At 34.1% G+C, this 14,529-nt stretch overlaps 2 protein-coding genes across 4 annotated transcripts in view; one reads left to right on the forward strand and one right to left on the reverse strand.

The window, feature by feature from the left end:
- The window catches only part of LOC111001488 (catenin alpha), a 33,812-nt gene extending 20,770 nt beyond the window's left edge, over window positions 1–13,042 (reverse strand). For 2 of the 3 annotated variants that reach the window (XM_022271409.2, XM_022271410.2), the window contains exons 1-15: window positions 12,875–13,042; window positions 12,067–12,236; window positions 11,691–11,837; window positions 11,381–11,547; window positions 10,577–10,786; window positions 9,471–9,594; window positions 8,995–9,056; window positions 8,658–8,776; window positions 8,295–8,379; window positions 7,752–7,867; window positions 7,288–7,405; window positions 6,656–6,748; window positions 5,704–5,860; window positions 4,779–4,884; window positions 4,045–4,139 (exon numbers count right to left, since the gene is read on the reverse strand). In XM_022271409.2, coding sequence (XP_022127101.1) covers window positions 4,045–4,139; window positions 4,779–4,884; window positions 5,704–5,860; window positions 6,656–6,748; window positions 7,288–7,405; window positions 7,752–7,867; window positions 8,295–8,379; window positions 8,658–8,776; window positions 8,995–9,056; window positions 9,471–9,594; window positions 10,577–10,786; window positions 11,381–11,547; window positions 11,691–11,837; window positions 12,067–12,235 — 1,768 coding nt within the window. In that variant the 5' untranslated portion in view covers window position 12,236; window positions 12,875–13,042. Of the gene's footprint in view, window positions 1–4,044; window positions 4,140–4,778; window positions 4,885–5,703; window positions 5,861–6,655; window positions 6,749–7,287; window positions 7,406–7,751; window positions 7,868–8,294; window positions 8,380–8,657; window positions 8,777–8,994; window positions 9,057–9,470; window positions 9,595–10,576; window positions 10,787–11,380; window positions 11,548–11,690; window positions 11,838–12,066; window positions 12,237–12,706; window positions 12,768–12,874 lie in introns of those variants that run through there. The other variant, XM_045633084.1, reaches the window with a different exon arrangement.
- Window positions 1,333–3,781, forward strand: LOC111001492 (larval cuticle protein LCP-17). The gene is made up of 4 exons (XM_022271415.2): window positions 1,333–1,387; window positions 2,520–2,711; window positions 3,173–3,277; window positions 3,531–3,781. Exons 1-4 carry the CDS (start codon window positions 1,385–1,387, stop codon window positions 3,627–3,629), a joined length of 399 nt encoding a protein of 132 aa, XP_022127107.2. The 5' UTR covers window positions 1,333–1,384; the 3' UTR covers window positions 3,630–3,781.
- Window positions 13,043–14,529: the final 1,487 nt, after the last annotated feature.

Below are 14,529 nucleotides of genomic sequence, written 5' to 3' on the forward strand. Positions count from 1 at the left end.
GTGAACAATTAATTAAATTAAGCTCGTTTATCTATATCGTAGTTAATTTTATAAAGAACTTTGTTTTCTAATTTTATAAAGATTTTTTCTACTTTTGAAATTCAATCAAATTTTATCCTCCATATACATATATATATTTTAACAGGCAAGTAGGAACAGCTTTCAGTGCTGGACCCTCGCTATACCGTCGCCTGTTGGGTCTAAGCCGGTTTGTCACGATGTTTCCATCACCTCAGGATTGAGATGAACACGCTCCAGCCACTAGACCATCACATTTAGAGGAGAAAAACCTCTAAAATAACTGTATTTAGCTTTTGATTGTATGTGTATGTTTTGTTTTGTGTGTATTAAATATTAATTTCGTATTTATTGTTTTTTTTATAAAATTTGTTAAAATTAATTTAATAATTGAATAACGAGTCCTCCCATAAGTGAACACTTATTTTAAATCTTCGTGTCAAGTGTATAATTTTAAAATTTTGAATGATTTTTTAGCATTTTCAGCACGTCGAACCTACTACCATAGGAATTAGAGTTGCACGCTAAAGCCATTATACCACCGTTGCTCTAACTACTGTTTCTTTTATATAACTGGGGGCAAACGGGCAGGAGGCCCATCTGGTGTTAAGTGATACAACCGCCCATGAGCATTCACATTACGAGAAGGCTGGCTTTCTGTCGTTTATAGTAGAAACAAGTACATTTAAACCTTTATTCAGTGTAAGCCTTTTGATTTATTATCTTTTCATAGTAACTGACTTAATTTATTTATTACTGGTGAAAATCAAATAAATAAAAGACACATACAATTGGCCAAAGTGTAAGTGTAATTATACTAAAATTACCTACTATTATAGAATACATCCTAACAAACCACAAACGTTTCTGTAATGTTTTCTACACTAATATTATAAATTTTGTGTGTAACGGACTAACTCTAAAACTACCTTACCGATTTAAACCTTTGCGGAACGTATAAACAACGAATTAATTATTTTTTAAATTCCTCTAACGACCAACTCGACTCCAAAACAATGAAAATATTTACTTATCTATTTGTCTTGGATTCCCAAAGTCTGCTACTAGTCTAATCTTTTTTAAAAATAAACTAAACCTTCATTAACCAACTCAGACATTTAATTATATATTATTTTAAATTTGTATGAAATTTGAAAATTTCGTTATTTATAATTAATAAAAAACCGTCCTTCATATACAAAATTAGGTCAATAATATCGAGATAACAATTATACAATTTTGACCCCAAAACTGTCCCATCAATACTTGTTTGAGGTCAAAAAAAACTTGTAAATGACCTTAAGATGGTTCATATATAAGTCACGAGCTTACAAATGCGCAGTACAGTTTTCGTTAAGACATCAACATGGTTAGTGGTATAATATTTTAAATATGTGATTTGTGACTCGTTCATATAGTGGATTAGAAGTTTTAATTTGTGTTTTTTACATAATTAACTTTATTTGTTGTGTACACCACATTGAAAATACGTGACATTTGTGGCTAACATAAATTTTACAAAAAATTAATATAGAAATTTTACACAAACAATTTTAGTATTTGCATAATATCGCAGATTCAGTACCAGATAGGCCTTTAATGTTTTTTAAACTAATCGGTCCTCTTACAAATTTACTAAGCTTTAAGACAGTCCTTCGCCGGACTCAAAATTTTCATGCAGTTTTATATAATGTAGCAAAAGCTCAAAAAATAATAATGGTCAATCAGTTTGGTTACGAATGCTAATTTTAGCATAAAACCGATTTTTTTTCTATCTGTTTGTTTATACAATTTGAATCGGCTTTTTGGTGTAATTACAATGGCTTTGTTAAAATTACCATGACAATTTTGAAAATTTAGTTTTTTCATTACTAGGGAGGAGATATTTGTTAGCGATAAGCTGACCGTGACATTCCTAATTTGTTTTTTTTTTGTAATGTAACAAAGTGTAATAAAAACATTTTTTTTGACGGGGCACTTTAAATTCTCAAAATAATTAATTAGATTAAGCCAGCCATTTTAATCATCGAAAATCACTCAAAAACATCGATCTTAACGAGATTAACTTGATTAACCAATTGGCAACTTGATTGACAATTGTCAAATCACCGCAATTCCCTAGCATTGCTCAAATATTTAAGCAATTCACACGTTAAAGTATAAACAAAATATGTGCATAAGTAATATTGACCTTTAAGATCGCGTTAAAGCAAACATTAACGCCTAATGTTGCGCAAACGCATGGGACAACAAAAACTGAATTATAATTGTGCCCACAAATGGCAAGGCCGTAAATTATATGTGCACGGTATCAGCGAGAGAGTTTTAGCCGAAGATTCGTCTCTTTCTTTCAAATTATATTTACTCTTTAATGAAGAGGGACAACAGTTTTACCAGATGCAGTAACATTCTAATTACTAAATAATTTTTTTAAATCTCAATGTCATTAATATGATAGAATTAGTTGTAATTTGTAAATTAATGAATCGCATATATTCCAGAAACTCCTTCTCATCGCCTCAATCGTAGCCTTAGCGGCCGCAGACGTATCACACATCCTGAACAAAGACAGTTCCGCTCAGATCCTGAAGCAGGAATTGGACGTCGGTGTCGAGGGTCAGTACTCGTGGGCCATTGAAACCGACAACGGGATATCTGCGCAGGCGCGAGGCGCTTTGAAAGATCCACAGGGTGTAAGTAACATAGCGCACACTTTGAGATTTAAAAGTTTCAAAACTTATTCACGATCTCGAAATTCTGAAGATATTACAATTATTTCTCGTACATTTATTAAAGTATTCCATCCATTTCATCTCGACACTTGAAATTCCACAATAGCGATTTTAAGGCACTTTCTACCGTGCACCAGGTCTTTGTGGAACCAGCTAATCATTCATCATAGCTTGAAAGGTCGACAATACACCCACCAGCTCCCTGAGTTGAACGTGTCCATGGGCGGCGATTATCAATATATCATTAAATCCTGCCCTGTCCAATAAATCTTAAATGTTCCCATGTCAGTTGCATGTGGTTGCATCAGGTTGAAATATAACACAAAATACAGAATCCACAATGGAAGATCGTCTAGATGAGACCAACGACCACTTGAGTTGAAGTTTTTGGTGTAAATTTTTTAACATGATTTTTTTTGCAGGAGAATCCAGCAGAAGTAGTACAAGGACAGGCACAATGGACATCACCCGAGGGTGAAGTTGTATCACTGCAGTACACCGCTGATGAAAACGGATACCAAGTTCAGGTATAAATTCACCAATATTGGTGATATATGGACGACTAGGTGGAGTGACGACATCGTCAAGGTGGTTGGCTCCCAGTGGATACTGAGAGGCCAGTGCAGGGCGTACTGATGAAAAATAGAGGAGGCCTACATCCAAAAGACCGAATAAAGAGGCTAATGATGATGATGATATGGAAGAAAAGTTAAAGTTTACGAATTATTTTCCTAAATAACTTTACCATTAATTAATTCAATATATATTCCTATTCCACAGGGCTCACATCTGCCAACCCCACCACCGATCCCCGCTGCGATCCTCCAGTCTTTGGAGTACATCAGATCCCACCCCCCACCACAGAGCGCCAACAACTAATTTTATAATCGCAAATACCCGCCATATCAAATAGCTAATGTACCTGTTATCGCAAACTATACATCTTACTTATCACAAAATACCAGTTTAAGTAGAATAAGATTTTTTAAACATTTTATATATTTTTGTATAAAATAAATAAGTTATAGTAACTTGAGTTTTCTTAGCACCTTGCTGTTTAACTTTAATGAAAAAAAAAACCAGCTACAACCTTTTTAGGTCTTGGCCTCAGATTTCTGATCAGCCTTCTTTGCCTACACGCAGTCGACTTTATGGATTTAAGGCAAGATTTATTATGTTTCCTCCGGATATCGAAGCCACGAGTCCCACACGCAAGAGTATCCCTTAAAACATTAAGAATAGCAACGCAACTGAAAACTATGTCGTGTGCCCCAAACCCCATAAAACCACTTACCTTGGTCTCGTAGAACGGTGACGGCTTCCAGAACCCTCTTGGTGTAAATACAGGGCTCGTAGTTGTCCATCTCTTGAGTCACCACTGAACACACCCTGTATAAAAAAAATAAACTTCAGCGTATACTTATTAAAAATTGTATATACAGTGTGGTCACCCCCTTTTCCCTCGGCATAAGGAACGTTGTGTACTAGACTTGTTTCAAATATATTGTACATACTAGCAGACTATTAAACTATTCAAGGGAAACGGTAGGAGAACTTATGTGAATAGTTGGTACTTTTAACACAGCGCCATCTGTTAGAATTGTATCAAATAATAAACAAATACTTGCAATAAAATAATATTCCGGGTATAAATTGAGATGTAAGCTGTCCTATCTTTTAAGTTAGATCAAACGTGATTAGTGCAAATTTGATTGATATCGGTTCGGTAGTTGCAGAGTCTATCGCGGACAAACATTGTGACAGAAGATTTATATATATTGAGATAATTCTTCACGCCTTTTTCTCGAAGGGGTAGGCAGAGCCCACTATTCTCCATTAAAAAATACATCAACCAATAGCGTAGCATTATACTATGTTCGCCCTTCCTCACTCTCTTTCAATCGGCCACAATCACTCTTTCCCTTTCCTTCGACAAAAACGTTGCACATCTTCGTGACGATTGGTAAAAAAAAAACCCTCATGCGCCAGCGAAGTTTCACTTCAAAAATACATCCCGGCCTTACATACCTAGCAGCCCTTCCACGTATGGCTCCAGCAGTGCGCTCCAGCGAATCCGGGTCTCCTTCTTGCAGGGCTACTACACACTTGTTCACGTCCTCCAGAATGTGATTCTCTGTTAAGCAAATGAAAATGTTTACACATTAAATTTAGACCGAAACCTCCTTCATACATATATAATTTGCCTAAGCCAGTATTGATACGATTTTGAACAAACTTGTACTATTAGAATATCTTTGTCAACTGTAGATGGCTCCCTCGCTCTTCGTCGTTTTTTAAATATTTCATAAAAGCTCAATTAATTATTAAAATCCGTATTATCTACTTCTTTTATACAACAGGGGCCAAACGGGCAGACCTGATGCTGGATCAAAACTTCAATGTGCAGCTGGATCCACATAGTGGTGGTCCTGAAACGCTCAATTGTGGAACGTCGAGGTGTTACGGATGGTATTTTGTATTCTGCTTAGACGTCCGATGATGAAACTCAGCTGCTATTAATCCGAACCCCTGCCGGTTAGTGTACAAACAAGAATAACACATCCACACCGCATCCGGAGATCTATCGTGATACGTGATGAAGGGCGCGGTGGGCGGAGCCTTCAGCCGGCCTCAGCGAGAACAACACACAGTTCACGACAACCAATTTTCCCGTTTATTTATTTTTTCTTGATATCTTTTCGCTTAGATTTCCCTACTTGATTGTATTATAAGTTTAAATACAATAATACATAACTATAATCCGTAAAAAAGTGTTTTTCTTTAAATGTGTATAAGTTATGTTAATAAAAGACAATACTATGTATTATTCTCATTTCGTACTAACTTTGAATAGCGTACTGTGATTTAAAATGATTGTTTTGTGGCTATACTTTTCCTTTGTATGCTGCATCACCTATATTAGTAATGGAGCAAGTTGGGCCCTCAAACTCACCGCTAACCGCCAAGAAGTCATCGATCGTGGTCAGATCGTCCACGGCGTCGGTCAGTAGTCTAACGGCCGCTTCCCAAGCGCGACCGAAGGCCCGTCCGTTCTCCTGCGCGACGCGCGATCGGCTGCGAGCCGCGAGGACGCGACAAGCGTTGATCACCTGGTTTCAATCAGATTTAAATTACTATTTGTAAAGTGTGAGTATTATGGAGGCGAAATTTTGAATTTTTGTGATATAGTACACTGGCCAAAAGTTGTACGTCTTTTTCCATAGATAGACAGATATTGATAAGATTTTTATGGAACTTGGAGTGATTCCTAAACTGTATTTGAATAAATATTAAAAATCATTACTACATTCATACGAAATTTTGTGGACAAAAATTTTGCACAAGTAAACCTTAATAGATTATGAGAAACTATTCACATCCAACATTATCATAATCATACGAGCAGATTGATAACCTCCATTTGAAATCGGTTATAACGAATAAGATCACACCTACTTACCATATTACCAGCTTTTAAGCTTCAAAAAACTGAATAAGCACATTACTTAAATAAAATAAAGCTCAAACTATTCACAAGATCCAATAGACCCGTAAAACTGAGAAAACAAATCATTAATTTAACCATAATTTCAATTTTCGGTTGGCCAGCAAACGCTAATCGGTAAATATTTATTACCCTATGTTATAATTTCTTGTAATGTCTTGACTATTTCTACGCATTAAATAAACTCAATTATGTATCAACACTATGATACAAACACAGTGTAAACTAGCTATATAGGATAGGGAGGCAAGGAGGCTACCTGACACCTAAAGAGGGTAGTCATCTCAAAACGCTGCACATCTTCGTGACATTCCGAAAAAATATTACCCTCATGGGCCTAAAGAAGTTCAACTATAAAAAGTCTAAATTTATCATTGAAGGGGAAGCAGGTAGAACATACCTGAGGGCAGAGAGCTTCGATCTGTCCGGCTGCGTGTCTCACCATTTTGACCCCATCTTCATTGTTAGACATCGAACACACCAGGTTTGCTACCTGGAGTCGAATAGATCTAGATTACTTTATGCTCGTTTGGCTATAATGAATAGACAAATGTAAAGAATCTGTGTGTAATTTTGTTCTCCATGGTAAAACCCTTAATATTCCAAAAAAAGAGAAAACTGTACTTTGAAAAACGATGACTTTTTTAAATTATTTAAGACTACATAATTTCTGCAGTTTTAGTCACATCCACACAACCTAAAATATATGACAAATACGATGAAAATAAAATATGGCAAAAAGTATAATATTTCAGTTACAAAAAGAGAAAGACAAATGTATATACAAATAACACTAATCCCGCTATATCGGGGAATTCGGACAGCGTTATAGTTTAGTTTATCCACTTGTCTAACACAATTGAAGGTGCAAAGGTACGCAAAACTATAAATGAACTTGACTAATCCTTATTAATTTCAGACAACAGAAATATAAACTGGGAAATCTCTGCGTTATAGGGATTACTGTATAGATTTAACTGATATAAAAGTATTTATTAGAGTTCTATGTGTGTATTTACATCATCAACTGACCTCGACAAGTTTATTGGCGTGTTCGGTGAAGACAACGGCGTACTCCTCCACCTCTTTCTCGTTGCCGTTGCGAGCCGCCTCCATCAGGACCAGCAGGGGCACGTTGGTCTCCAGGAAACTGAAGCACGCCGATACAGATATTCATCGAGTAATTACAATTCTAGTTATTTTGACAGCTGACAGTTGACAGGTGAGTTATTGTCAAATATCAGTGCCATTTTGTTTATTATCTACGTCAAGTACGTTAATTAGTAATATTAGTAATTCTTTAAAGTTATATTATATTAAAATTGTGGAAATGGCTGGAAAGACCTGGACGAGATTGATATACAATAAGGGAAAATGGGGGAGGCCTTTGCCCGTGGACACACAGAATTAGTTATTGTAGATAAACAAAATCAATAGCTGTAATGTATATATCTTGTATTCTGTTATAAGACTATAAATATATAATGTATAATTACCTGTCAGACACATGATCCACCACAGCCTTCCTCAGCTGCCGACGCAAGTCGCGAGTCTTGCGGCACATGTGCTCCAAGGCACGCTCCAAGCCCTCGGATTGTTCGGCTCGGCCGGCCTTCAAATTTACTTTATTTCAAACACTAGCCATATGAAAATACAATTATGTGACATTTTTTATAGAATTCTCTCGATATCGCCAATTGACACTCAATGCTAGACGACTCGCAAGTGCGTCGCTAGCCTTTTAAAAATCGGTACGCTCTTATTGAATAACGCTTAGTCGACCGAGTATTTTGGCAAAGGCCGCCAAACTTCCGACATTTCTGTCTGTATGCATTTAAATCAATATTTAGTTTGTATAAGAAACCTTAGATTTAGACCTTGCACAGAAAATTTACAGATATTTATTATTACATGATCAAGGACTCCATCAATCGCTAAGTTAGCCTAACATTGATACCGAATTAAATATATAAAGATTTTATACAAATTTTATTTAAAGTTGAAAATCATACGATTGATAAATATATGTGATCACTTACATTGGTCATATATTCATGGAGCAACTCCTGCAAAGCCTGACGCACGGCGTTGCATTCGGCCACTATGCGCTCGCGACGCTCATCTCTGGAATATTAACGCCCAACTATCTATCTATATCTCACAATTATGGCTCCATTTGTTGGAAACTCAAAATCGCAAAATAGTTCACAAAAATTTTATAAATCTATTCATTTATCTCTTTTCTACACAGTGTAAAGACAATTTGACAGAAAGAGACAAAATACTTTGGTATAATAAGTGTAATTCAATCTTTATGAAAATAATAATATGTTGAAAGATTCAGAAAGAGACAAACTCATTTGTGACGAGAAGGTGGAATTTAATTGATGATGATGCCTCACCGAGTACAAGAGCTGTCGGCCATAAGTGCTGCGCCAGAAATGATGGATTCAAGTCTCTCCTCCAGCGAAGGACGTGTACGCAGCTCGGAATACGCCAACGGCTCCATTACCATACGCTCCTGCACACAATAAAAATTATAAAATAGGACTAACATTCAAAAATTATATGTTCTAGAAAAATATTTTTATATAGGTATATAGTTATAAGTAACAATTAAAATAAATTATATTTTGCTATATACGTTTTACAGAAATATAACAACCAAACTTTGACGACATTACAGAGTTCCTACAGATTAAATTTTACTTATAAAAGTAGCTAGTCTATAGAACTTACATCAAAATCATCCAAAGCTTGAGCCAATTCTCCTGGACCCTCCACTGGGACACGGTTGGTTCCTAAAAGTAACCCAAAACTTGTAAGAAAAATATTTTTTTATAAAGGACCAAAATTTTAAAAAGACTTTTAATGAAAGCTTGTTCAAATGTTAAATGGCTTGGTTTTTATTGATGTGTATAGTTGTAATGTCATTGGATTTATTTAAGAGTTTAGAACTTATACCATAAAAATATTTTGAAAAAAATTTTTTTATTCTTCACTTACTTTTAAAATGTAAAATATGCATTTCTCATAGATCCCCATAATGTTAATTTTTTAATTATTAATTAAAAGCCTTAATTTTACAATTTTGAGACCCACTTTGCCACAATAGAGATATATTAGATAAATTACATTTTTCAAATTATATTATTAATTGTAAAATATACACATGGCAATATAAAAATATTTAAACAATTGTAGCGTCTCCTTACCAGTGTTAGGAGTGGGTCTGCCCTGAGCTACAGCCGAGATGGTGTCGACGGCAGAACACACAGCACGAAGTACGAAGTCACGGTTGGCCTTTGCAGCAGCCAATTCCGGGTGACGAACGTATACCTTTATAAGTTAGACAGAATGCTTTATTAGGAAAATGCCTGTTTACAATAAAAAATAATGTGTCATTAATTGTAATTCTGGAGGTGCTAGATTCGATTCGTTCCTGCAACTGCTATGGAATAATTTTATTTATTTATTTATTTACATTTCATTGCAAAGAAACACAAATAACACAATACATAAAAATTACAAGGGATGCAACGGGCGGCCTTATCGCTAACAAGCGATCTCTTCCAGTCAACGCTAGAAAGAAAAGAAAACAATAAATAAAAATGATGAGTTCAAGAAGTGCATAACCAGAAGTTATATAAAAAAAAATATATATATATTTATATTAATCTATAGAACCTTAATCTAGAGAAAATATAAATAAATTTTTTTATAATTAATCATATATAAATTAGACTTTTTTCACTATCTAAATGTAATAAACTTTTCTTTAAAACCGTATATTTTAATGATAAATTGTAATTTATAGATTTAATATCAATCTTTAATTTGGCAAAATCTAAAATATCGAAAGCTTGACATTCGATAAAATTAAAAAGCGGCAGTAAAAAGAGTCTGTATAATGCCTCCTATCCCATTTTCTGCCACGTTACAATAAATCTTATGAATTGATGTTTCTGTCTCTCTTTACCGCTGCATCCGGTTTGAAATCACGACGATTCTAAAGAAGTTTATCTATCTCATTTTCTCCCACGTTAAATCATATGAATTAATGTTTCTGTCTCTTTTTACTGTCGCTTTTCCGTTGCATCCGGTTTGAAATCACAACGATTCTAAAGAAATTTCACTTCAAAAACAGAATATTAATAACTAACTAAAACTAAAAAAGCTAATCTTAAGGATAATTACCAGAGAAGCAAAGATTCGTCCAACACATGCCCCATTGTGGAGTCATGGAACGTATATACAGTAAATAATATAAAAACGGAAAGATTTAATGTTATTTAAAAATTATTTTCAATAACATTTATACCTTAGAGGCAGTGAGCAACATAGTGGAGTGCTTCTTCAGAACAGCCCTGGCTGCGGCCAGCTCGTCCTTCATCCTTGGTTCCTTGAGTTCCTTCTGTCTCTTAGCTGCTTGAGCAGCCAATTCACTGGCAGAACGACCAAATTGACGTGCACTCTCTATCAGTTCAGATTGAGAGGAAGCTGATTTCAGCTTGTCGAGATCTTTTTCCACCTGAATTTATATTATGAACAAAATTAGAATCCAAAATTTTGGGGTTCTTACGGTCACTGTTTAATAATTTGTGTTAAGCTTTCATTCGGAATCAGCAGAATTTTTGAAATTCCTTCTCCAAAAACCAAGCTACTAGTTCAGGTATCTCTCATTTGAATTCTTCATAGTTATAACGGACAGTAGTTATTTGACTTACTTAGCTTGATTTATTTGGTTAAATCTTCCGCAATCTGATGTAGTCCGAAAGTAAATAAATACTTTTACTTTTTTACCAAGATTGCCATATATTTTAGAAAAAATAGCTTGTTACATATTCTGTAGATGTAGAATTACATATGATGTGGTAAACTTCAATAAATAAATAAGTCTTATTCACAAATTACCCCCTTAGTGATATGAGTGATAAAGCACCTACTCCATAAATTGTAGTATTCATTTTAGTAAAATAATTATCAAAATAAACTTATCATTAAAGTTTTTAATATTTAAAAAACATGATATAGTATAAATTTCTGATCTATTTCTACACAAACACACTTGATATAATTTGCATAGAAAGAAATAAAAAATTTTTAAAGAATAATAAAGTCTTACCATTCTCTGTTTAGACAGCAACAGATGCACATCCACCATATCAGCAAGAATAAGCAGGCGAGTTACAGCAGAGAGCAGGCTGCGAGCAGCTCTAACCATACTGGAACGGACAGACGATGCACATGGCTCCTCCGAGAACTCACGAGCTGCCAGACTCATGGCTGCACCTGCAATTATTGATTTTATTAAATATCAAAGACAATTACATAACTCTTAGAATTTGTATACTTATGGTATATATAAAACCAGGCTTTTTTTAGAATTGTTTATAAAATTCAATGCAGTTAAACATAGTTAAACTAATACTCACCAGCTTTTCTAACTTGCTCAACTGCAGCCAACATCTCTTGGGTGATTTCTGGATTCTCATAAGCAATTGTCTGTCCTCTTTCAATGAAGATTTCTGTAGCTCGCTCTACAGTTGCTACTAAAGCACTGGCTCTCTTGGATTTGCCAGCTGTAATTTTTTAACATAAACATCTTTTTTATTTTGCAAAATATATGATGTTCATTTAAGTATATGGTTTATTGCAGTTTATCATCAAAGATTGTCTTATGCCCATATTTTAAACTATGTATGGACATCCAAAAGAATTTTCTTCCTTCTTCAAATGGATCAAATCACCCATTTTCAGGTATGATAAAATTAATCTACTATAATATATATATATATATATTCTACTCACGTCGTTTCTTTTTAGCTGCCTTATCCTTGCTGTTAACAAGAGTAGTAACCTGCAACACCAATGGTTCAAGGGTCCTCTCAACTGACATGGTACGTATTTCCAAGTTTTTAGGATCCCACTTCAAGGACAAAGTCCCAGTTGTGTCATAGGGGTCTGCCATGGTTGTCATTCTATAACAAATACATACATAAATAAAATTTACAATATGTATATAGTTTTTAATACAAAACTTTAAATTATGCAAATTATTCCTCAGTTAACAATGCAAAATCTTTAATTTGCACTCACTTAATAGCCATAATGGCTGAGAATTTTAAAGATTAGAACATTGATTTACCATAAGATTTTAGGAAACAAAATCAAATATTTAGACTATCCTTTACTAAAAACAGTTCATGTTGTTATAAGTAGGAGTACTATTACTGAGATTTGGATTTAAATGGTTAAGAACGTTTCTGTTTCTGTTTCTAAAACTCAAAATTAGGACAGCTTCACAGGCGATACAATAGAAGCATAATGTAATAGAAGTATATTCGTGACTCATAAACCGAGAACTGAGAGGTAATCTTTATTCCATAAGAAACAAAAAGTAAGTTATTTACAAATTAGTTATAATTTAGCGAAACCAATCTAATATTACCTTTTACTTGATAAAAACACAGTTATATTAACAATCAACAAACAAATTGGAAAAGCTGAATAATACGCCCAGTTTAAAAAGTAGGTCAATTCGATAGACTACATGAATAAATAATATCATTCTATTTTGTCGTATAATATATTGACTTATATGTTCAGAAAGACATACCTTATATTAGAATTGCCGCTTAGCACTAACACTTGAAATTTCACTTTGATAATAAGTTACTAAACTAGAAAGCTCACTAAATACACAATACAAACACGAAAACGAAGAGCTTCGAAATTAAGAAAAGAAAGCATAGGTGTGTCAAAAACAATCCACAGACTACCAAGAGTTATGAGTTAAATATAGAACATCCCATATGACTATGTTGCCAATTTGAGACTGGAATTTCTGAAAATATGTATGTCAATGTCAACGTCAGTTTTTTTAAGTTTTAACGGTGTTACTAAAGTTATATTAAACATTATAATATCCATGCCTCATATTACCTTGAAAAAGGTTGGCAATCAATTGATGAACCAGGTGTTTTGACATCGGATAGTATCGGTGCAAGATAAATCGGTGCTCACGCTGGTGGAAAAACAGGAATTTTGGATAATGGATTAATATTGTTTAAATCACAATCAAAATCGAGCGATTATCATGATGACATGAATGCGAAAAATTTCATGTGATGGATGACGGAAAAATTTCTTCCTAATTTGCCACGAAACTGTACCGTGGTTATGGATAATGCATGTGTGCAATGGTATGGTACCATTGCACACGAATAAACAAGGCACCCACAATGAGTAATTTAAAAGTAGAATTGCAGCAATAGCTTAAAAATAAAGGTACTCCATTTGAAGATTACTGGATAAAGACACAGTTGTACGAAGTAATAAAAACACAGAAAGGAGACGCAATATATGAAGTCGAATATTTATTAAATCAACATGAACATGAGTTGTGCGTTTACCTCCCTATTATTGTGATTTAAATCCAATTGAACACATATGAGTTATAGCAAAAAGGCGTATTGCGGAGAAAAATGTTAGTCAAACTAGAAGTAAAATATCTTCAATATACTGAAGCAGCGTTTAGTACCATAACTACGGAGGAATGGATGTGTGTCAACACGCGGAAAAAATCGAAGACCAATATTTCCTATCCGACAGGCTCTTGAATATAGAATTAGACAAATTTATAATTGATCCTACGAGTGACGATGGAAGCTCAGACTGTTCGGACGACGAAATTAGCGAAGATTTAAACAATACAATGGAAGGCATTGACCCACTTGAAGACCACACTTATCCAAAATTTAAAAGTTCCGTTAAATACCTAATAAAACAATTATAAAAATATTTATGTTATTTTAATTTACCTTTAAAGTACAAACACTTAAAATCGGTCCGAGCGTTTTTAGGCTATGGTGAAAACGACCTGATATTATAAAAAGCAGTAATTGCTTGTTATTATTTGGTCGTAAATAGTTCACTTTATTTACCTATTTACATTATTTCCTTATCTCCCATTTATGTTTATGATCGGAAAGCAATTTTCCATAACTAGCAACATTGCTACACTACCACAGACGTAACTGGCTCGCACTTCGCTTATTAAATTGGGATGTTTTTACTGTGTAGTAGGAGAGTTATAGATTGGACGAAATCAGGAAGATAAATAAGAACATAAGCAAAAAAGGATTAGAAAAAAATAATAATAAAAAAAGAGTATACATAAATGAAAATTTAAACTTCCAACTGCTTACGAAAGAATTATATTTAGAGCCATTTATTACGAGTTAAAGGCTACTAAAGTGGATTTTTAAATAT

This window comes from Pieris rapae, chromosome 22 (genome assembly GCF_905147795.1).
Source record: "Pieris rapae chromosome 22, ilPieRapa1.1, whole genome shotgun sequence".
In the NCBI taxonomy this organism is placed as follows: domain Eukaryota; kingdom Metazoa; phylum Arthropoda; class Insecta; order Lepidoptera; family Pieridae; genus Pieris; species Pieris rapae.